Genomic DNA, 22216 nt, shown 5'->3' with positions numbered 1-22216 from the left:
TTATAGATTCTGTCCATGTTGGCATCAACAGTTTTCACAATCGCGAAGCATTAAATTCTGTTTTATTTGTGTTTTTGTGCGGTTCATGTATCGAAAGGTCAGCCCCGTGATCATAAATGAAATGTACATATTTCGTGGATTCGTCTTAGCTGTGAATTCACCAGCACCTAATAAATGTTTGGTGGTATGACTGTGCTTGGACATTTTTCATTCACTCGAAAGCTTGTACTCAGCTTAATCATGCAATGGGAACATCGATTTATAAACCTCCGTGTCGGACTTCCAAAACATCTTAATATATTTAAACCGCACGACCCCCCTTCCTAGTTCTATCTCCCAGACGCATCGTTGCACAACGAGTCTAGTTGACAAGACCATGCCATAACCGGGAGCCCTGGTTAATACCCGGCGGATAAACCGATTGCTATTTGTTTCCTTGCCTGTGATCGTGCTCTATTTCTCAACCACGTAAGAGCTGACAGGCCAGGCATTAGTGAAGCTGCAGGAATGAATAGGGAGGTATAATACGGTCAGAATGTCTTGTGCTATGCTGTGTTCAACGTGTAGACACTAGAGGACGCTACACTTTCGCGGAGAAGTGTGGCGTAAGCGCCGTCTTGAGCTTGGAACAACTCCGAGTGCGTGCCCTGATCCACCACTTGCCCATCTTTTAGCACGTAAATGAAATCCGCGTTTCTAACCGTGACCGATTCCGAAGGGTGAGCTGCTATCACAGTCGTTCGACGTACGCGTTGGGCCACGATCGTGTCGAGTGCTTGTTGGACTGCGATCCTCTCGCTCTCAGCCCCTAGGGAGCGTGTAGGTTCATCCAAGAGCAACAGTCGAGCGTCTTGCAGTACGGCGCGAGCGAGAGCGATCCGTTGTCTCTGACTAGGAGTGAGCTGAAGTTGGCCGCCTACACGCGTCGCATAACCTTCTGGAAGACTCGATACAAAGGCGTGGGCGTGTGCGACTTCAGCAGCACTGACGATCATCTCCAATGTCGGTGGCGCTGCCATCCCATACGCGATATTCTCTGCAATCGTACCTAAGAACAACGTGGGCTCGGAGCCCACAAAAGCCACTTGAGCACGTAGCCACGACACATCTAGAGCTCGAATATCGACCCCATCCAGCATCACACGCCCACAATTCCCTGACGTAGACGTCAAATCATAGAAACCTTCAATAAGAGCAAAGATCGTCGACCTCCCAGCGCCTCGAGGTCCACACAGCGCCACAGTTTGTCCAGCTGCCACATGCAGTGAAAGACCATCGAGAACCATCGAACGAGGCTGATTGGCGTACGAGAAACGGACCATCTCGAACGAGACACTTCCTCTCGCCATGGGAGTCTGAGGAATCGGGTGACGCTCTCCGTCTAGAGCCGCAGCTTCGTTGCATCCACGAGCGACGATGGCTGCGTCTCGGAGAGCGAAGATAGTGGCGCCAGCTTGCAGCGCTCTGTCGGTTCTGGTTAGCCAGGCCACAGGAAGCCCCAGAGACGCAGCAGACACGATCACAACGAGTAGCGACGTCACTAGTTGTCGGAAACTAGCGTCACCGTAGTGCACTAGCACGCCCCCTAACCAGCAGGATAAAGCACAGGTCGCTACTGTGACCACCGCACTAAAGCCACGTCCCACCGCTTCGAGATGCGTCTGACGTCTGATACTCTGTAGAGGGCGTTGGAGCAGCGCGTCAAAGCTGGAACACCACGAGCTCTCGAGTCCCAGCGTCACCACAGCGCGACGATTGCGCAGAGCTTCGTTCACGTGGATCTCCACCGCCTCGTCGGTCGCATTGTGCGTCTCTAAGGGGGTGAAACTGCGTTGGTTGTGGATGGAATGGCCGATTAGCAGCAGTGGCAGAGCTGCTAGTAACACGAGCGAGAGCATCCAGCTCCCGCTCCAGAAGGCGACGACGAACGTGGCTGTCAAGGTCGAGAGTATCTGGACCTTGTACCCTTGCACGCGACCCACTGCCAGTGACGCAGTAGCCGCCTGTGTAGCAAGAGAGTCGACTAATTCTTTCGTGTTGTACTGGTCAAAGAAAGGCAGCGGTTGAGCTAGAAGCGACGTGAAGTGAACGTCTTGAAGATGAGAAGCCACACGCTCCGCTGCAGCGTCCAAACACAGCAGTTGGATGCTCTGGCACATCACCACAGCTGCTGCCCCTGCAGTCAACAAGAGTCCGTGGCTCAAGACAAGAGGACGCAGTTCCTGGACCAAGTCTGAAGTCTCGACAATCGTCGTGTCGTGCTGAGCCATGTCCGCCACCACCTGACTGGTTAATACTCCCAATAGTGGCCCACCAAGACCGACAAGAGCCGAAGCAGCGAGTCCGAACGCCAACAACTTGCGCTCCGGACGCGCCAACGCTTTGATGTCTCGCTCCGTGAGCTTCGTGGGTGACGTGGGTGAGGATTTGGATACATGTTGAAGTCTTTGTGGCGGCTGATTGGTCAAAAATTGCTCTCTTACGGGACTCTGTTGGAGGAGATGGAGACGGCGATAGAAACTGTTTCTAAGCTGTAACAATTCCACATGTGTCCCCTGCTCCATAACTTTGCCCCGTTCAAGCACCACGAGCTTGTCTGCGAACTGTACCGCTGCAGCTCGCACCTGACTGGTACACAAGAGCATCGTGGTACTCCCAGCACCCACAGCTCCGCCGAATCGCGACAGTAACTCTTGCGGACTGAGTGTAACCTCGTCCAGTAGCAGTAACTTTGGCTCTCGTATCAATGCTCGAGCCAGAGCGACGCGTTGTTTCTGCTGTGCCGTGAGCTTTACGGCACCTTCTTCGCCTACGCGCGTGTTGTAGCCATCTGGTAGCGACAAAATGAAGTCGTGGACGTCTGCGCGTTGCGCTGCGTTGATCACGCGCTCCTGGATGCGGTCCGAGTTTCGTCCAGTCAGATCACGCAGAGCTACTAGCCCCATGGCGATATTATCTAAGAGGGAGGCTCGGAACAGCGTCACATGCTGAGGCACCAGGCCGAACTGAGCGCGCATCCACGTGGAGTCCAACGCGTTAGCCTCGCGTCCATCCAGCAAGATGAGACCTTGGGACGGTTCGTAAAGGCGCATAAGCAGCATCAACAGCGTCGATTTGCCAGCTCCACAGTCGCCAACGATGGCTAGACATTCCCCAGCTAGGACCGAGATATTGCAACCTCTTAACACGTGGAAATCGGGTCGTCTCGGGTACGAGAAATGCACATCAACTGCCATTATTGCACCGGAACACACAGCAGGTCGCGGTAATGGGTTCATCACGCTGTTATGACGTTTTAACGGTGTACCCATATGTAAAAACAGCTGAGATGCCGCCTGTTTCGCCCGAATGACTGCTGAAACGCTTGGGATTACGTTTCCCAATGCGTGACTTCCGATGATCACGCCGAGAAGTGTCGCGACTATTTCTCCTGGTTCTGCTTCATCGTCGTACACTTTCTTCCCGCCGTACCACAGACCGATAGCGCTCATCGCCCACAGCGTTCCAGTCAACGAGGCGTGTAGAGCAGCACTTCTGCCATGCACGAGAATGCGCTGCTTCTCTGCGATCCGAACACGAAGCGCGTGCTTCTCACGGGCTCGACGCTGCGCATTTAGCGCCAATAGCGTCTGGATGTTGCCCACTGCTTCAGCTGCGACAGCGTCCGCGTCGCTATCCGTTTTGTTTTTACTTCGTTTAAACACCGAAATGACACAAACGACCAGTGGCGTTACACAAGAGACGGCGAGTGTCAAGTCCCAGAGCGCCATAAACGCCACGATGAAGCCTCCAACGAACTGTAGAGAGAACCTACAGACCTCTCCTAGCTCCGGCCCCAGTCCTTGGCGAATAATCAGCGCGTCTCGAGTGAATTCAGCGCCGAAATCTGCAACGACAGCCTTGTTGGAGTCAAACCACGACTGACTCTGCTCTAGTAGAAGATGCCGCAGCACTTGCTCTCTCAGCGCTCTTAAAAGCCTCTCAGAGTAGTGAGAGAGACACAAGTGAGCAGCATACGCAGTGATACCCAGTGCTAGCGACAAGAGCATCAACGTTAGGGCTGCGAAGTCCACATCGTGACGATTATACGGAGTAAAAGCGTTTAAACAAGACTGCACTTGTCTCGCTAGCAACGCCCACAACGTGCCGTGCATCATTGCAGCCAAAAGGCCCATAGTCATCACGAACAGGCCTCGACGTGTAGATAATCGAGTCACGAGCTGTCGTAGCGATACGGAGTTTGGCTCGCGCTCTTCTTCTCTTTCTTCTACAGCCACGCGACCTTCTCGAAGTTCTCGAAGGGCATCGGCGATGGCTGTCGCGCGATGCAAGCTGCAGTCTTGCGCATTCCACGTGGCATCTAACGTTCGATTGGACGGTCGAGTGACGACGCCTGTAGTCGGTATCATGCGCTTCATGGACTCGACGGGCATCGACAGCAGCGCGTAGTCCCCTCGACTCGAGTTCGAGTCCATAGCATCGACGTCTACCTCGTGATCGTCGCTGTCATCGAAGAGTTGACTGCTGTTGAAGCTAACTAAGCTGTCGGTGCCTGTGAATCCACTACTGTAGCTGCTCGAGAAGCTGCCGCGTCCTCCTCGAGGATGTGGAGGCCCAGGAGCTACGGACAACGAAGGCAGCTCCATCGTTTCGTCCAGCAGAGGCTCGTCTTTGGGGTGCAGACGCATCGACGACAAGTTCGACAATGGAGAGAGAAAACGTGCTTTTGACTTGTCGTCATCTACGGGAAGAGGAACGTGGTGGACCTAGCGGCATCTTTCGACTAGAGTGTCACCCAAGACCAGCTGGGCCAACTGAATGTAGCCATCAAAGGAAATTAGCTAAAGATCTTGGATCAAGGCAGGGTTTGGCTTGAGTGCTAGAGTTCTTGACGGTGCTCAAACACCCATTGTATGTAGCTCGTCTTCTTGTGTATGTGACGAATTCAGCTCTTTTGAAACGCAACACAAAGGTTCTGTCGCTTGCTGCACCTGCTGCAAAGCCGTTCGGTTTTTTCAGTGCCTATGTACCGAATGTTGACGATTGATTTCACATGCTAATTTTGCCACAATGACTGCGGCACTTTGTTTGAATACATGTAATAAAACACCTGTATCTAAGTAAAACAAGTACAGTACTGCACCCGTTTTCGCGGGGGCGGACCATATAGGATTTGCAAATAAATAATATTTAAGCTTACAAACAATAGCTTATTTGGATTCGGGATCATCACATCCGGAAGCTTATCAGAGGTCCAAGGGCGCGAAAACGGGGTGCAGTACTGTAGAAGTGTTGCGCATACTTTTGTACCACGGTAGTCTTGGAATACCGGTTCCCGAAGTCTAGTACTATGCAGTAGTTTACAAGCGTTAGATAATATTTCTTGTTACCCCTCCCTCGGAATAGGGAATACAAAATGACCAAAAATGATTGTTCTGAAATGCTTAACCATGGGAATGTCACTATTGTGGAACACGTGCAAAATAGACAAGCAAGGACACTTGTTGCTCGCACCCTTCCTTCCTGCTCGTAGCTCTCTCTGCATTTGTAGCGGGGTACAATCCAGTGCAACTCCAGGCTACATAAAGAGTGACCCGCCACTCTTGTGGACACATGGTACACGGTACCAGGCGCTCTAGGAGCCTGTCAGCATAACTACATAGCTCCACTTGAGGTGACCTCAGCTTGTAAAGAATCCAAGCTAAGCTTACTTACAAATTCATAAGTCTTACATCTACTCTTCTAAGTAGCAAACTGTTCCCTTTGAGGCCGGGAACACGTGGACTAACGTTCACTTGGGTAGTGAATACCCTTAAGCACTTCCTCTGTGCAAGCTACTGTGTGACCCCGTCACACTTGGTAGCACTCGTAGTCAATCCTACGCCTTCGAAATAAGATTGGACTACCTGAATCCTCTGTGTGCTTTACGTCTGAGCCCCGATGGACCGAAGTGATTTTCCTTGCTTGAGCGACTCACAGTACGAGTCTGCTCGAGAGATGGGAGGCATCTTTAGACAATATTTCCTTCGCAGCTTGGTGGCGGCGTCGCCTGCCGAACAGCACCAAACCGTGGTGCGTTTGAGGCCTACGAGCGTTGTGGCATCGCTCACGTCCGCGAGAGCTTGGAGGCTTCGATGGACGTCACCCAGGCAACCGGGCCTAAGCCGGTAAGGCTGGAGGTCACCGCGTTTGAAAGGAAGCAAGGAATGAACCTTCACTTCTGGACCCGTGAGGTGGAGATCGCCATGTAGACGGACCTCATCTCGGACGAGCCACTTCGAGTGGATTTTTCCCTGTCCAACCTTGGTGGACGTGCCAAGCACTGGACATACACCGTGTGTGAACATCTTGAAGTCGCGTTCCTACCGGCGAACAGCGAGTTCCGCCAGCGCTCACGCGTTCTCGCGTGTAAGCAAGGTAAGCGTGAGCCACAGTAGTACGTGCAAGATATGCGCACGTTGCTGGCATCTGTGGCAGGGAATTCTCTGTCTGAAGACATCAAGCCAACAGTCTTCATGGACGGCCTGAAGGTCGGTCCTGATCGCACCCATCTATTCCGGGTGCAAGCGACAACTATGGAGGAGGCGAATCGAATCGCCCTCTAAGAAGAGTACCGCCACAAAATGGCTGGTACTCCTCGGGAGGAGGAACATCGCCACGATGAGGATGGCGTTCCTTGGGAGGCGGAGCATCGCAGCAATGATGCTGTTGCTCTTGCTGTCACGCAGCCCGTTGATACCGATGCGTTCCACAAGTCCGAAGGCATGGACTTTGTAATGGGCCCATCCATTACATTAGTTGGAAGATTTTCTTACATAAGTAGGTACATCAGCACACGACTAGCGTGTGCTAAAATGCTTCCATGCCATTGACTGATATAGGGGGAGCCAGACCCATTATTAGCCAATTGAACTATGACGTGTATTTTAGTGGCCAGGGCTGTGGCCTTGGTCCTAAAATAAAGTTAGAGTTGCTTTTTTCTTAAACCTAAGACTCAGTCGTCCTATTGCGAGCTTCCTCAAGACTATAGTGTAAGCAAGTAATGGAGTAAATACCTGGCCCGTTACACCTGGTAGCACTTTGTAGTCCTTCCAACGGCCAAGTTCGACGTGCGCCAAGACCTCGACCACGCTGCTTTCCCCCATCTCACTCGGATCGAGTGGGAAGCTCTCCACCGCCTCGCGGCGGTGTCCGGAGAAGCTGTTGTCACGTCGCTGTTGCGCTCAGCGACGCCCGACGAGCAGCGCGTTGCGGAACAAGAATTTATGGAACGCGATCTCGCTGATGCTAATCGGCGAGTGTCAACTCCCTCGCGTATCTCCACGAATGACGTCGTGAAGCTAGAGATGTCCACCTACTCCGGTGCCGGAGAAGACCGACTTCCGCTGAATCGCTGGTTTCGAGAGATCGACATCACCATCGCCTCGAGATTGATCGAGGCGCCTTCCGCGAAGGTCCACTTCCTCCTATCGCGGCTGTCTGGGAAAGCCAAGGAATAGGCCCTCGGCAAGTTGATCGTCGGCCCAACGCCTTCCCCACTTTGGATACCCTCCAGAGTGACATTCGGCTCGCGTTCGAGCCGCCGCATGATGAATCCCGAAATCGGGCAGACTTCTTCGCCCTTCGGCAAGACACGATGGCTATGTGCGACTACATTCAGAAGACACGACACCTCGCGTCGTGTATCGTGTCCAAGCCCATCGATATGGCCTCTCAGGTTCATGTGTTCGTGTTCGGTATGCACGAAGGTATGACGCGCTACTGCCTTACGAGATCGGACCCCTCTACACTCGAAGAGGCATTTGATCTCGCATTACGCGAGAACTACGTGATTGTGGCGTCATACGCTCACGCGCTGCCCGCTTCAGCTCGGGAATCTGAGCCCGAGCCCATGAACATCGACGCCATCGATGCGAGGAGCAATCGTCAGCGTCATGTAGCGCGTCGGAACGGTACTCGGAACAGTCGTTCTCTCGCCTGCTTCCGTTGCCGGAAGGTCGGTCATCGCGCGGCGGAGTGCCGCGCGCCAGCTCCAGTGCTTGCGCATGTCGATGCCGAGCCTGTGCGTTCTGACCAGCAAACAAAACGGTCAGGGTCAGTAGGTTCGAGGCGCCCTACTGGCTGGAATGGAGGTTCGGGTTCCCCGGTGGCGGTCGAGCAGGGGCTCCCGCAGACGAACGAGATGGCGGTCGAGCAGGGGCTCCCGTCAATTGAGCCGGTGGTCGAGCAGTTGGCGCTCCCGCTGAACACTAGCGCGGTCGAGCAGGGGCTCCCGCTAGAGAGGGGTGACATCTCGCTCAGTGAGAGCGACTCATCATCCTCGAGTTCGCACTCGAGGCGGCAAAAGAGAAAGTCGAAGCGGCGTCGTCTGAAACCTCGCCGAGGGCCCGTACCAAGTGACAGCTCACCGACGGAGTCGGTCTGCGTGCTTGAGTATATGAAATGTATCTCCGGTCGCCGACGAGCACTCGAGCTTGCAAACCCACCTCGAGAGGCGGGGTCGATCACTCGCCTTCCAGGTCTCTCCTGGAAAAATCTCCTTCGCGACCTCAAGGACGGTTAAATCGAACAGGTATGCCTGATCATGGACACCGATTCGGCGTCGCTCGAAGTGAATGCAGTCAGCGATGACGACGCTCCCTCTCGCCCGAAGAGCGCTGAACCGAAGTCGGCCCGCGAGGAGCGCTTCGGACCGCAACCTTGGGAAGTGCTACGCGATGCCAGCAATCCAGTCTATGAGTCCGCCCGCGAATATGAAGATGTCTTTCCGGATAAGATCCCAGCTGAGCTACCAGCTGTCCGAGAAATTCACCACGAGATCGATCTCGTGCCTGGCTCGAAGTATTGTGTGACATGGCAGTGGCTGCTCCCACGTGATCAGGTAAAGCTATCGATGACTTTTTCGAGAGCCACCGTAAGGCGGGTCAGGTGCGTGAGAGCACATCGCCGCACTCCAGTCTGACCTTCTGCGTGAAGAAAGCCACGGGCGGATGGCGCATCGTCCATGCCTTCAACAAGCTGAATGACGCTACCATCCCTGCCCAGACGCCGACTTCTCGGAAGGACATGGTGCTCGACGCAATGTCGGGTAGTGAGGTCTTCAGTGCCATCGATTTGACCGATGGGTTCTACCAATCTCTCATAACGCTGAGCAACATACCACTCACAGCGGTAGGCACTCCCAGTGGTATGCTGTGGGAGTGGCTTGTTATGCCACTAGGCTTGAAGATTGCTCCCGCCACGTTCAATCGCATGATATCCCATGTGCTGCGCCTGCTCCGCGATTTCGCACCGAGTTACTTCGACGCCATCTTCGTACACATCCGCGCTGAGGGAGGCCTCAGCGCTTGAAGTCCACATGAAACATCTGAGGCAAGTTTTCCACGTGATGCGCGAAAACAAGCGGTATCCCAACTTAAAGAAGTGCATATTTTGCGCGCCGGAGATTCCGGTGCTTGGCTGCTTTGTGAGCAAGAACGGCGTCCGCGCCGACCCCAAGAAAGTGTCGTCGATATGTGCGTGACCTACGTCACAGAATCCCACTGAATTGCGCCAGTGGCTGGGTCTCGCAAACTATCTCCACAAGTACACAAAGAATTTCGCCGGATTGATCGAGCCGCCATCTTCGTTGTTGAAGAAAGATGTGTCGTGGTCGTGGACTTTCGCACATCAAGCCGCCTTCGACTTGGTGAAGAAGAATCTCGCCAAGGCCCAAATCCTCGCGGTTCCCGGATGACTCGAAGCCTTTTCACGTCGTCTGCGACGCGAGCGATTTCGCCATCGGCTGTGCGCTGATGCAATTCGATGAAGAAGGTCGAGAGCGTGTCGTAAGCTACTAGTCCAGACAGATGAAGCTGACGGAGCGCAACTACTCTGTTCACGGCAAGGAGCTCCTTGCGATGCGCTACGCTCTGATCAAGTTCAGAGTGTAAATGTTGGGTGGGGATACCTTGGCGGTGTACACCGACCATGCATCGCTGAGGAGCGATGAAGGGTCCTCGTCTTTCCCAGAGGATGGCCCGCTGGCTTTCATTTTTCTTTGAGTACAACTTCGTGGTCCATTACAAGCCCGGCAAGAACAACATTCTCGCCGATGCTTTGTCTCGGCGTCCCGACTACGACGATACGCGGTGCATTGGGTCGACAAGCTTCGCTCGATGAAGACGATGTAGACGAGTAAGCCACGTGCGAGGCGTCAGGAGTCAACCTGACGAGCGTCTCCCCGGTAATGCCACCCGAGACGAAATCCGAGCTGCTTACGAGCATGACTCGACGTACTCCAGTATCCTGGAGCATCTCCGCTCTCCCAGCGCCAACACACTGGGATCCCTTTCCCGCTCTGTACGAAACAAAATCCACCGATATCGTATCGAGGACGAGCTGCTGACGTACAGCATCGACAACTTCGATGCCCCACGTGTCGCTATCCCTAACGAACCGGATCTGCGCTCACGGATTATTCATGAGTTTCATGATGCCCCACTAGGCGCTCATCTCGGTCGCGAGAAGACGATTGCCGCTGTATCACGCGGCTCTTATTGGCCCCACCTGTACATATGGGTACATAAGTGGGTGCGCACCCGCGAGATCGGCCAGCACGTGAAACCTGTCTCGTCTTCGCAAGCTCCCCTGTGTCCTCTACCGGTGGCCTGGTACTCGGTGTCGATGGACCTCGTCTTCGGGCTCCCACCCGATGCTAAAGGACGTTCAGGTGTCTTGGTGTTCGTAGACCGTTTCAGCAAGATGGTCCACCTGATTCCGGTGTCGGATTTGATCACCGCGGCAGATACCGCGGTGCACTTCATCGATGCGATCTTCCGACATCATGGCCTTCCTTAATCCACCGTCTCCGACAGCGACTCGCGCTTCACGTCGGCCTTCTGGACGAAGCTCTTCGAGCTACCGGGCTCGAAGCTGTTGATGTCCACAGCAGCCCGTCCGGAAACGGACGGCCAGACGGAAAGCGTAAATCGCGTCCTCGAAGACGTCCTTCGAGGCTACGCGACGTCGTTCTCCAGCTGGACTCAGGTCTGCCTCTGGCCGAGTTCGCGCTAAACAACGCGGTACACGCGTCGACTGGGCTAATGCCCTTCTTCATTAACAACGCGCGACATCCGCGTGTCCCTGCTCTCCTCGCAGTGGGCCATCCCACAGCGCCGTGTGTCTCCACTCTGGGTGGGGAAGGAGCTGCCGACAAGCCGTCTACTCCAGCTCCGATGTCGCCGGCGGCAACACCGGTACTGGGTCAACCGGTACATACACCAGTTGCTAATGATATCTCGAGTGTATCCCCAGTTCTCACGTCGGTCAGCGCAGTAATACGTTCCGCATCGAGCCCACTTGCGCCGGCTTACTACGCGCCGAAGCATGCGGCGCGACCAATTGACTCCGCAGTCGTCTCCGACTTTGTATTACAGCGCCAAGCGGTCACCCGCTATATTCGAGACGCACTGCAAAACGCAGTGGACAAGCAGAAGAAGAACGCAGATAAGACTGGCGGCAAGGACACGGCCACGTTTACGACAGGCGAACGAGTGCTCCTGTCGACTGAAGGTATCAGAAACGCTGCGGTTATCAACCTCGGCGCGAACAAACTCGCTCCGCGCTTTATTGGGCAGCTTACGGTAATCAAGGCCATTGGTGACGCTTACACTCTGGACATTCCTTCGACACTACGGCTACATCCGACGTTCGACGTCGAACGTTTAAAGAAGTACCATCCGTCCGAGATCTCGGACGCTGATTTGTCCTCGAGTGACGCGGCAACGTTTCAGCGCGATGGTCCTCCTCCTTTGATCGATTCTTCGGGCGCTCAGTGCTGTATCGCTGAGCGAACCGTCGACCATGACCTTCGTCAGTGTCATGGTACCCGCGACGGTCACACTGAAGCGTTTGCACAGGGTCGCGCTCTGCGGGACAAGGAACAACACTATCGCGTGCGTTGGCTGGGACCCAGGTGAATATACTTAGGGGCTGCGCAGTCGCTTGCAGGAAGACGTTCCCGACACCGTGAACGAAGACGAGAAGACACTCTCGTTCCGAAGCGTGAGTGAGCCGGGTGTTGATACCCGCGGTGAAGCAGGCGAACAGCTTCCGCGAATACACGAAGGCGCTCGCCGTGATGATTAAAAAGAAAACTGGAGTTGACGCCGGGATCGAGCCGGTGACCAGCTACACGAGAACTCGGCACTGTACCGCTGAGCCACTCGGTGAGTAAGCCGAGTGAAAAAGTGAGTGAGTAAGTGAGTGAGTGAGTGAGAGCGAGGAGTGAGTGAGTGAGAGCGAGTGAGTGAGTGCGACGCGAGGTTCCACGACGACGAGTGAAACCCAAGCTCAAAGGACACCTATATTCTGACGTCGCAGTCGCCTGGGTCTACAGGATACTTCTATGTACGCTGTGCAGTCGCACATCGTCGCTCAGTCAGCTGAGTGAAGTGGCTGTCGCTCCCGTATTCGCGGTCTGAAGTATCTCGTGCGCTGTCTTCGTGATCCCCGTGTCTGCTAGAACATCATGGACGTCCCACGATGGATCTATCCCCCAGCACGAGGAAGTCTCCAGTCGGCGCTCAGTCTTTGCGTCTGTGGTGATCATCGTGTCAGAGTTTCCTGGCAAAAACCCTTGCACGTGCGCCTGTCGCGGAGTTTGATCTCCGTGGTAATTGAACTCACGCATACTGCGCGTGAGCATGCTTCGTTACCCGCTCGGACACGACGTCGCCGAGATAACGACGCGCCTCAGGACATTTCCAAAGGTCCAAGCTCTACTTCACCAGAGCCTCGCCTGGGTCCTCGAAGTCCACGCGTGTCGACACCAGCGCCAACGCCGGTGTCCTCCAGCTGTTGTCTGAGATGGTTTCTCGCTCTGCGCGCTCGCTGCCGATCGTGGTGTCTCTTGTTGATATGTCAGTGGCTTAATGTCGCGAGTGTCGCCGCTGCCGTCTCCGCCGTTCCAGCAGGCTTCTCCAATGTTCTTTATCAGCGCTTATGTTGCGTAAGTGCAACTTTTAGAGGGGGTAATGTAATGGACCCCTCCATTACATAAGTAGGAAGATTTCCTTACATAAGTAGGTGCATCAACACACGACACCCTGAAATGCTGTTATGCCATTGACTGATATATGGGGAGCCAGACCCATTATTAGCCAATTGAACTATGACGTGTATTTGAGTGAACAGGGCTGTGGCCTTGGTCCTAAAATAAAAGAATTGATTTTTCCGTAAACCTAAGACTCAGTCGTCCTAATACGAGCTTCCTCAACACTATAGTGTAAGCAAGTAACGGAGTAAATACCTGGCCCGTTACACACTTAAGGTCAGCGGAGAGCTTAGTCCGCTGCTACAGATGCGACAGACATGGACACTACCAGCGTGTATGTCCCTCACCAGTCTTCGGGAAGAAGTCAGCCCGTGGACCCCAGGTCCGGTGGCGCAGACCACGACCAGGTATGTATACGAAGACGCCCGGGTCACCCACCAGTAGAGGCGGTCTACCCTAACGAAGAGCACTAAGCTTTTGTGATGGGTGTCTAGGTCGTGCGCACCACGGGACTTAGAGACGTGGTTCTCTTAAACTGGTGAAGGGGGTAACGGGCTGCTGGTAGTACTGTACACTCGGTGTAAGGCGGCATGGTACCCCTTGAGCATTTGATGAGTTCTGGGGCGTTGATACGCTGCCGGAACGTCGCTTGGCATAGTGACACCCGACTGCACTCTATGTCAGAGTGGAAGTCGTGGGCGGGTCCTTGGTGGACTAGTCTTTGATACGGTGCAAAGAGTACCAACGGTCCTCAATGGATATGAGCGCTCTGCTCGATGAACTCACCCACCGCGGTGTCGCCCGTAGTTTTCGCCATGAACAACATTTATGTGCCCAGCATAAGGCACAACCCGGACTTTGGTGTGGCAAGGCTAGGAAGGGCCTACCAGTCCGGGTCTATGGCGGAGCATTGGTGAGTCATGTTCCCACCTCCTTCATGCCTTGGCGTCTGATACAGACCACCAGGACGCAGCAGCGTCACGGAGCTGTTGACGTGCCGACAGCTCTGCGTACAGCAAGACCATGCTCCACTGCGGCAATGACCCTGGCATGGGTACTTTGCCCGGCGTGTGGACCTGCCCAGCAGACACCGGCCACCGCCGAAGGTCGTCCCGCGGAACGGGTTTCGATAGTGGTTATACCTATTTGCGCTAACCAGGTGGGTAGCTTAGGTCCGCACGGTCGCCCATACCTTAACGAAATAGGAAGACGCTGGTTGTGCTTCCTGTGTGGGTACCACAGTACCACACGCAGTCGCCCAGACTATAACTACAGTGATCATGCTTCATGTGTGGGTAACACAGTGCCACACGAGGTCTTGTTGCCTCTGATGTTGTCAACGCGACATCACGACGTGGACAACGAGGTGCCACGTCACGTTTACCACCCCAAGTCGGGTCTAAGCTTTGTTCAGACTGAAGTAGCTTCAAGCGACTCGGAGCCCAGGGCCCGGACGCCTCTGACACGGTCGGTAAACATCAACTCTGTCCGGTGTGGGTGGGGCAGCCACACCACCGACCCCAATACCGAAGGTCGTCTCGCTGGATGGGCTTCAACAGTGGTGCTGAAGGGCATTCATTAGGTGGGTATCATAGGTCCACATTGCGGGAAACAAGTTCCGTAGGAAGCTAAGCTACAAGCTCCGTAGGCAGCTAAGCTGCTTAAGAAGACCGACATTCGGTGCTCCGAGCGTGGGTAACAGAGCTCCACGCAAGGTCACTCAGACCATAACTGATAAAGAAGTCGCTGTACGCATCCTGTGTGGGTAACATAGTTCCACACATCGGGTAAATGGAAATACCGATTTACGTATCCTACTTGTTTTTTTTTCAACCTTGATTTTAGTGAAAGCACGTACTACTAACAACCGAATCGACCCAGCCGCGCGCACTCGACACACGGGAGTAAATGCTAGGATACCCGTGTTTATCACAGTCATCGCCCCAACTTACGATTCCAACCAATACGTCACCACTCGGACGCTCCACCACCACTGGAGCACCATAGTTACCCGTACATGAAGTCACATTAGAGTGGTTTAGCAGCAGGAACTTGTGTGAGTTGTAGACTAGCGCCAATCACACAGCCCTAATCACACTGCCGCACACGTTGGTTTGCCAGCGCAGCATTTCGCAGAGCGAACGCGAGCTCTTATCCGTCCTTGGTGTATACTACATTTGCAAAGCACACAAGCCAGTCAAGATGCTCGAGGAGAGCTTAGTCCTCGCAGCGACCGCTCTGAACCTCGTCCTCGTCGAGGACGCCGCTGTGCTCTTCGCCAGATCTCCAATTCCACGACCAGTCCTCACACTGAAGGGCAACTTCAATTTCAACGCATTAAGCGACGGAGACTGTCGTTTTAATTTCCAATTCTGAAAGCGTGACGTAATTCGGCTGCACAAGGCGCTGCGGCTTGAGGAAGACTACAAGCTACCGAGCCGCCTTCGCGTTGGTAAAGTCGAGGGGCTCTGTGTGTTGCTGCGCCGGCTCACGTACCCTGGACGGTACGGGGATCTTGCTATGATGTTCGGCAGGTCGCCCAGTGCGCTGTGCCTGATCTTTCGCTTCATGGTGGACCTAATCTACGCTAAGTGCAGCAAGCTTCTTGCACGCGGCAGTCCTATCGACAGGTGTATCGGCTTCATTGATAGCACGGTGCGTGGCATCGCCCGACCAGTGCGCAACCAACGGCAGTGCTATAATGGGCACAAAATGCACTCAAGTATACAGTATTCGGATGTTAAAGTGCATAGGATTACATTTGTATACGACTTGTAGAAAGCTTATCAGTCGTAGCTACATCACTTGAACGAACGTGTGACGCTCGTCTCTGGCAATCCTCACAAAAAAACCGGGCGTCACACGCTCGTAGCTTTCTGCTAAACCACTCTATTGGGAGTAACTCCGGAGCACAGCATGGTATCATCAATTCTTGTTTCTCTCCCGCAGCTCTCGCTGCTCATCAACTGAACTTCTTCTCGCGTCAGTTCATAGGACGTGTTTCCTTCGCCTCCCGTGTCACCCCAGCCCATTTTTGCAGCCAGTTGGCCATCCTTGACGTCGGAATCATCCGCAGAAGCCAACTCCACCGGTTTAAATGAACTGGGCTTCTCCAAAACAAGAACAGCAAAGTCATGGGAAAAATTCGAGTTTGAGCTTTTCGGGTGATTGAGCTTCGCGATGACCCTAATTTGCTCACCGTCTTGCGTACCATTGACGTAGTGTGAACCGACCGAAGCCCAGGGGATGTTTCCCGAGACACAGTATGTTCCTACAAGCAAATGCGATGGTGAAATCAGAGAAGCATAGCAGACGTTGTTGCCCTCAGCAGAATCACGAAGACCAGCAACGTACGTCTTGGTGCCGCTTGGTACGATACTCACAGTGTTCAGTGAGGCGACCGTAGTATCACCCGACACTTTGCTTGATGAGACGTCGGTTGAGTCGCTGTATCCATTCAGAGATGTCGCGATGACATCACGAGAGAGGTGTCTACCTGCAGCAGCAGCTGAGAATGGAGATGTGTAGTAGCTCAGCGATCTCCCTTCAACAACAGCTGTCAAAGCTAAAGCAGCGAAGCTTAGAGTGGAGAAATTTTTCATCTCGAATTTGCCTTGGTCACTGCAACTGCAATGGGGGAAAGCAGGAATGAAGTCGAAAGCAGGAGGACCCCGATGGATTACCGCCTGCCTGATAGCTTCCCAGATTCCATCTGCTAAGGCTTTAAAAACGAAATCTCGGCTTTTGCTCCTTTTCAATTTCTCGGTTATATGTTCAATTTTATTTTAGCCTGCCACTATTATTACGAACAAGATCTTAACGAGGTTCAAACGCAGTTCTTCAACGCTCAAAAACAGCTTCTTCGTTATTTGAACTGTTCCTAAAATTCGATTTGCCAAACATTTGCAACTTTCGCAAGTTTCACAAAGTCAGAAGAGTGATATGTCTTTAAATTTAATAAAAAAGACCACTCACAATTTTGAAAAACGTTTTAACGGCATTTAAATAACGCTTTGTCAAATCAACAAATAAATTCTTACAGCTCACACTAAGTCTTGCGAGATCTTCAAGGACTTCTTCTAATCCGAAATGTATCCGGATGGATTGGAAATTAGTGTTGTTGTGAAATTTTTTTTTGTTTACGCGACGGGACAAATCAAGATGGCAAAGACTTGCACCATACAATATCATTTTATCCGTCAGCTTGACCAGTTTTCCGTGCAGTTCCATTTCCCAAGCCGACTACCCACGGCGACACACGCCGTCAAGGAAATGTTTTACTTATTTGCTTTCACAATTGGGAGCTTATGCGCGTACGCCTACGGACAGCGTCAACTGATTCTGAATGGAGACGTCGTACCGATTGGCACGAAGACTTATATTGCCGGTGTTCGATCAAGCCCAGACGGGGTCAGTTTTTGTGGCGGCGGTTTCATCTCTCCAACTCACGTCCTCACCGTATCGTATTGTATGAGCTTCGACATGCGTTGGGTGGCAATTGGATCCCACTATCGCAACGGGAGCCTGGACGGAGATCGTATTAGAGTCCTATCGGTGATGAGCCACCCAAACTTCAGTGAAACATCTGACAATACGAATTTCACGAACGATTTTGCAATACTCATGCCGAGAGACCAAGCACATTTAAACCTGTGAAGCTTGCCGCACCCGACGACTCGGACTTCAAAGCCGGGAAATGGGCAACCGCAACGGGATGGGGTTCAATTTCGGAAACGGACGTCAGATACTCCAATGAGCTGCTTCGCGTAGATCTCAAGCTCGTGAGCGATGAAGCCTGCGCAGCTAAAACTGATGCATTGCACCCCAGTATGGTATGTGCAGGTGGGTTTATAATCGTGACTCTTGTTATGGAGACTCTGGAGGTCCACTCATTCTAGAAGGGCCAGGAACGAAGGAGGACGTGCTTATAGGGCTTGTGAGCTAGGGAATTGGTGATACGTGTGGACGTGAAGGCTTACCTGGCATATACTCCCGAATTTCAAACGCTCGACGGTGGATTGACTCCATCCTGTCGGGCAGCGGTACTTGCATGGGTTTTTAGTTGCCAGTAAGTACTGTACGCATTTCACTTGCACGCAATGTGATAAAACAAAATTTGAGAGAATTTGAAATCAGGGATCCTTATTTTATTTTATTTTTCATTCTGATATTAAGAAATTAAAAATGCAATTTCTTCTGTACTTCGACGTAGTTTTTTAAATAGCTCAGGCCAATTCGAAGCTGCCCCAAATATAATCCTATCACACCAGAACTTGCTAACTAGTGTTCACCCTCATCATAGTTACGCTTGGAAGGCGTAATTAGGAGGTAGTTGATGTGGAAACCGCATAAGCTTGCGAGTCGAGTAAGCAAAATCAGCACCATTACGCTCAAAGTACAGAGCCAACCTGGACCTCCAATCAGTCTACAGTAATACTTCTTCGTGGATATCGAGTCTGTAGAGCTGCTGGTGTATGCAGCTGACGCATGTATTAACAAACCTATAATTTATTTTTCTATTTTTGCAGGCTAGAAATAATTAAAATTCGAATATAGTTCTCGAAATATTTTTTCGTTTTCGACATCTATGGCCTGGACTATCGTGGTACTAGCCAGGATAAATAGGAATCCGGTCCATTTACCTTTTGTAACCCCTGTCATGTCATTCTGCGGAGTTTATTTCAGTTATTTAGCTTGTAGAAAGCTATCTAGTGTAAGTGATTGCCGGGCAAAGGTCATCTTACGGCCAAAAGGCGTGGTGCTTGAATATTGAAATGCTGTCGGCTATTCGCAATTTCTCGCACCCCTGGGCTTTGAAGGCCGCTAACACATTATGCGCTGCCCTTAAGGCACTAGACAGGACTAGAAGCGCTCTAATTGTGTCGTCACAAGGCGTTTAAATCAGGTAGTGCCAACCATTATGTTGGGTTCTGACACGGCGAGCTGGAAGGAATTGGAGGTTGCTGGAGGGTGCGGACGAGTAAAGCTGGGTAGACTGGTAGTGTAAGAAGTGGAAGTGAGGCCTTCGAGGCAAATTTGAAAGTGAATTCAGTTTAAGACTAAGACTTGGATCTCTGGCTACACTGCGAGGCAGTAAAGAAGTCCGCCACTGAATCTTGGGCCTCATACGCTACTTCTTTGATATAACTAGCACACCACAGGACGATCTTGAATCTTGAAGAGTAGTAGGGAGAATAATCATGCGCCTTCTCCATCAGATTCGCGGTCATACAGGTAGCACCCAGTAGCTCCGTTCGGACGGAGGTATTCGCTCACACAAAGTAGATTCGCTTGCTGCAGGCAAGCAGGGCAGACGCAAGGTTGCGTGTGCAATCCTTACATCCTCCCACGGCGGACTTGACGCTGAGACTCGCGAAAGCTGCGCAGAAGTGCGCTCCAATGCATGACATGTTTAATGTCTCGTTCACGCTCCCAAGTGCACTCGTCTTCCTCCAGATCCTTCCACTTGACCAGAAACGCTGGTTGGCGGCTCCAAATACGTTCGTTTTAGTAGCACTTCTGAAATGTGGAGTCCCTCGTCTTCATTTCCAGCCGCAAAATGCACATGCGACACCTTGGGAAGCGGACGATCCGCAAATCGGTCCGGAGACGGCACGTAGTGTCGGAGAACGTCAACGTTGAATGAGTCGTGTAGACGACGCATGGTTTGGGGTAATTCCAGGCGAGCGACATTCTTGTTGATCATTTTGATAATGCGAAAAGGGCCAGCATACTTTGGAGCGAGCTTGTCTTTGTCGAGTCTAGTCCCAGTCGTGGCGTGAGCCAGTGGCAAATTTCTTGTAGCCAAGTATACCAAATTACCTTCGGCAAACTCCACCGTGCTACGTTTCCGATCGTACTGCTGCTGTTGTCGTTCTTGGGCGTCACGGAGGTTCTGTTGCGCCAGGGCCACAATGCGCTTGCGTTCATCGGCAAAGTTCTGCACGTAGTTGTTTCGACTATGGGCCGTACCCATTGGAGATCGTGCTACACGACCAGTATCGATCTCAAATGGCGACAGCTTGGTAGACGCGCTGACCAACGTCGCATGCGCGTACTCCACCGTTCCAAAAACATCAACCCAATTAGTACCTTGTAGTGACACCATGCAACGAAGGGCATCTTCGAGCACGCGATTTTGTCTCTCAACCTGCCCGTCCGCCTGGGCCCTGTACGAAGTCGTCATCCGGAGGTTGACTCCAAGAACCTTCATTAGCTCCATCCACAATGAGCTCGTGAAATTGGGGTCTCGATCACTCCCAATAGCGACAGGTAACCCGTGATTGCGAATAACCATATCGAATAACAGTTGAGCCGTGTCCGCTGCTGTGGCCGTCGTGTAAGTGGGTACCTATCGAGCTCGTTTGCTAAGCAAGTCGACAACTACCATTATGGCATCATAACCCTTGGAAACAGGTAAACCGGTCACGAAATCCATTCCGACGACCTCCCAACATTCTGATGGCACAGGTAGTGGCATGAGGCATCCATTCTTGCGAAGAGTACTGGACTTGAAGCGTGCGCACGTGGGGCAACTCTGTACATAGGATTTTACATCTTGCTTCAATGAAGGCCAAAAGTACCATAGCGATAATTTCTGCTGCGTTCGACGAATCCCTGCATGCGCTGCCACGGGTCCGTCGTGCGCTTCTGCGATGAGGGTCGTACGAAGTGCTTGGCCAGCTGGTACACAGAGACGCGATACGCGTTCCTCGGACGCCACTACCAACAGCAATCCGTCCAGCTTGCGCACTGTTCCAATGTTGGAAACGACCTGCAGCGCTGGCGCCGACGACCTGATGATGTCCTTATAGAGGAGGTCCCGACGATAACCTCTAAGAAACGTTCTCTTGGTAGTTTCGTCGAGCTGCACTGTGACTATTGTTAGGTGCGCCGACTTTATCGTGGTAACAGCTTGTGGAACACCGACTCTGTGTACAGTAGCTACTCCTCCCCTCAAATAATCGGCTGTCCCACAAAGCTGACCGAGGTCACGTACTGATAAGTTTCCTAGCGCCATAGTCGAGATCGTGTGAGGTGTGCACGACGTTGTGCACACCGCCAGACATGAAGCTGAGACGCTCGGTGTAACGGGCACAAAGCGATCAGGCTTGGTCTTAAGCCGTGATAGTGCATCCGCCACCACGTTGCTTGATCCTTTGACATGGTTAAGTACAAACGAAAACTGACCGAAGAAGTCCAACCAACGCGCCAACTTACCCGATACTTTGGGATGAGTTAGAAACCACTTGCACGCTGAATTGTCCGTAAACACATCAAATTCCGTCCCGTAGAGATAGTGATGCCATTTCCGAGTGCTAATTTGATCGCAAACAGCTCTTTCTCGTGCGTAGGCCAGTTTACTTCGTGTCTTGACATTTTTTTCGACATAAATGTAAGCGGGTGGTCAATGCCATCTTGAGCTTGCGATAGTACCGCGCCACAGATGCATCCGTGGTAACCACAAATCGTAGAGAGTAGTTGGGGAGAGCAAGCACTGGTGCCTGCTGCAAGGCTGCCTTCAAGTGTAGGAAGGCATGCTGTTGAGAGTCTGTCCAGGTCCATGCCACCTCGTTCTTCAGTTAGTCGCTGAGAGGAAGAACAATATTCGCAAATCGACCAATGAAGCGTCGATAATAGCCACATAAGCCCAGAAAACTTTGCAGCTCCTTTGCAGACGTAGGAACCGGCTACTGCTCGATAGCGCGTGTCTTGCGTTCGTTAACATGCAGACCTTGTGCAGGTAGGAGAGAATGCGTCCTACTACGTGTCCTAAAGTGTCCTATTGTCCTAAAACCTAGGATAAAAAACTAGCAATCGGTTCATAAACGATCCAATATTTAGGACACCACAATGTGCTTTAGGACGAAACAAGCCAGGCTCCGTGTGTCCTAATAGGACACTACCCATGCTCAACCGCCTTGTTGTGTTGCGGGAACCCATGCTCGACCGCCGTGTTGCGTGACGGGAACCCATGCTCGACCGCCGTGTTGCGTGACGGGAACTCATGCTCGACCGCCGTGTTGCGTGACGGGAACCCATGCTCGACCGTCGTGTTGCGTGACGGGAACTCATGCTCGACCGCCGTGTTGCGTGACGGGAACTCATGGTCGACCGCCTGCTCGGATTGCGGGAGCCACCTGCTCTACCGCCAAAGTGTTAACAACCTCGCTTCGCAGC

General features: G+C 52.6%; 1 protein-coding gene across 1 annotated transcript; it reads right to left on the bottom strand.

Annotated features, from left to right (window-relative positions):
• Positions 1-545: 545 nt before the first annotated feature.
• On the bottom strand, positions 546-4688 carry PITG_13590 (ATP-binding Cassette (ABC) superfamily; the record flags this gene model as incomplete). The annotated part of the gene is made up of 2 exons (XM_002899745.1): positions 546-647; positions 750-4688. 2 exons carry the CDS (start codon positions 4686-4688, stop codon positions 546-548), a joined length of 4041 nt encoding a protein of 1346 aa, XP_002899791.1.
• Between the last annotated feature and the right edge of the window lie 17528 nt (positions 4689-22216).

The sequence above is a fragment of the Phytophthora infestans genome, genomic scaffold (assembly GCF_000142945.1).
Source record: "Phytophthora infestans T30-4 supercont1.29 genomic scaffold, whole genome shotgun sequence".
NCBI lineage: Eukaryota > Oomycota > Peronosporomycetes > Peronosporales > Peronosporaceae > Phytophthora > Phytophthora infestans.
Note: the sequence above shows the minus strand (reverse complement) of the source record. Positions and strands in the feature narration are given on the sequence as shown.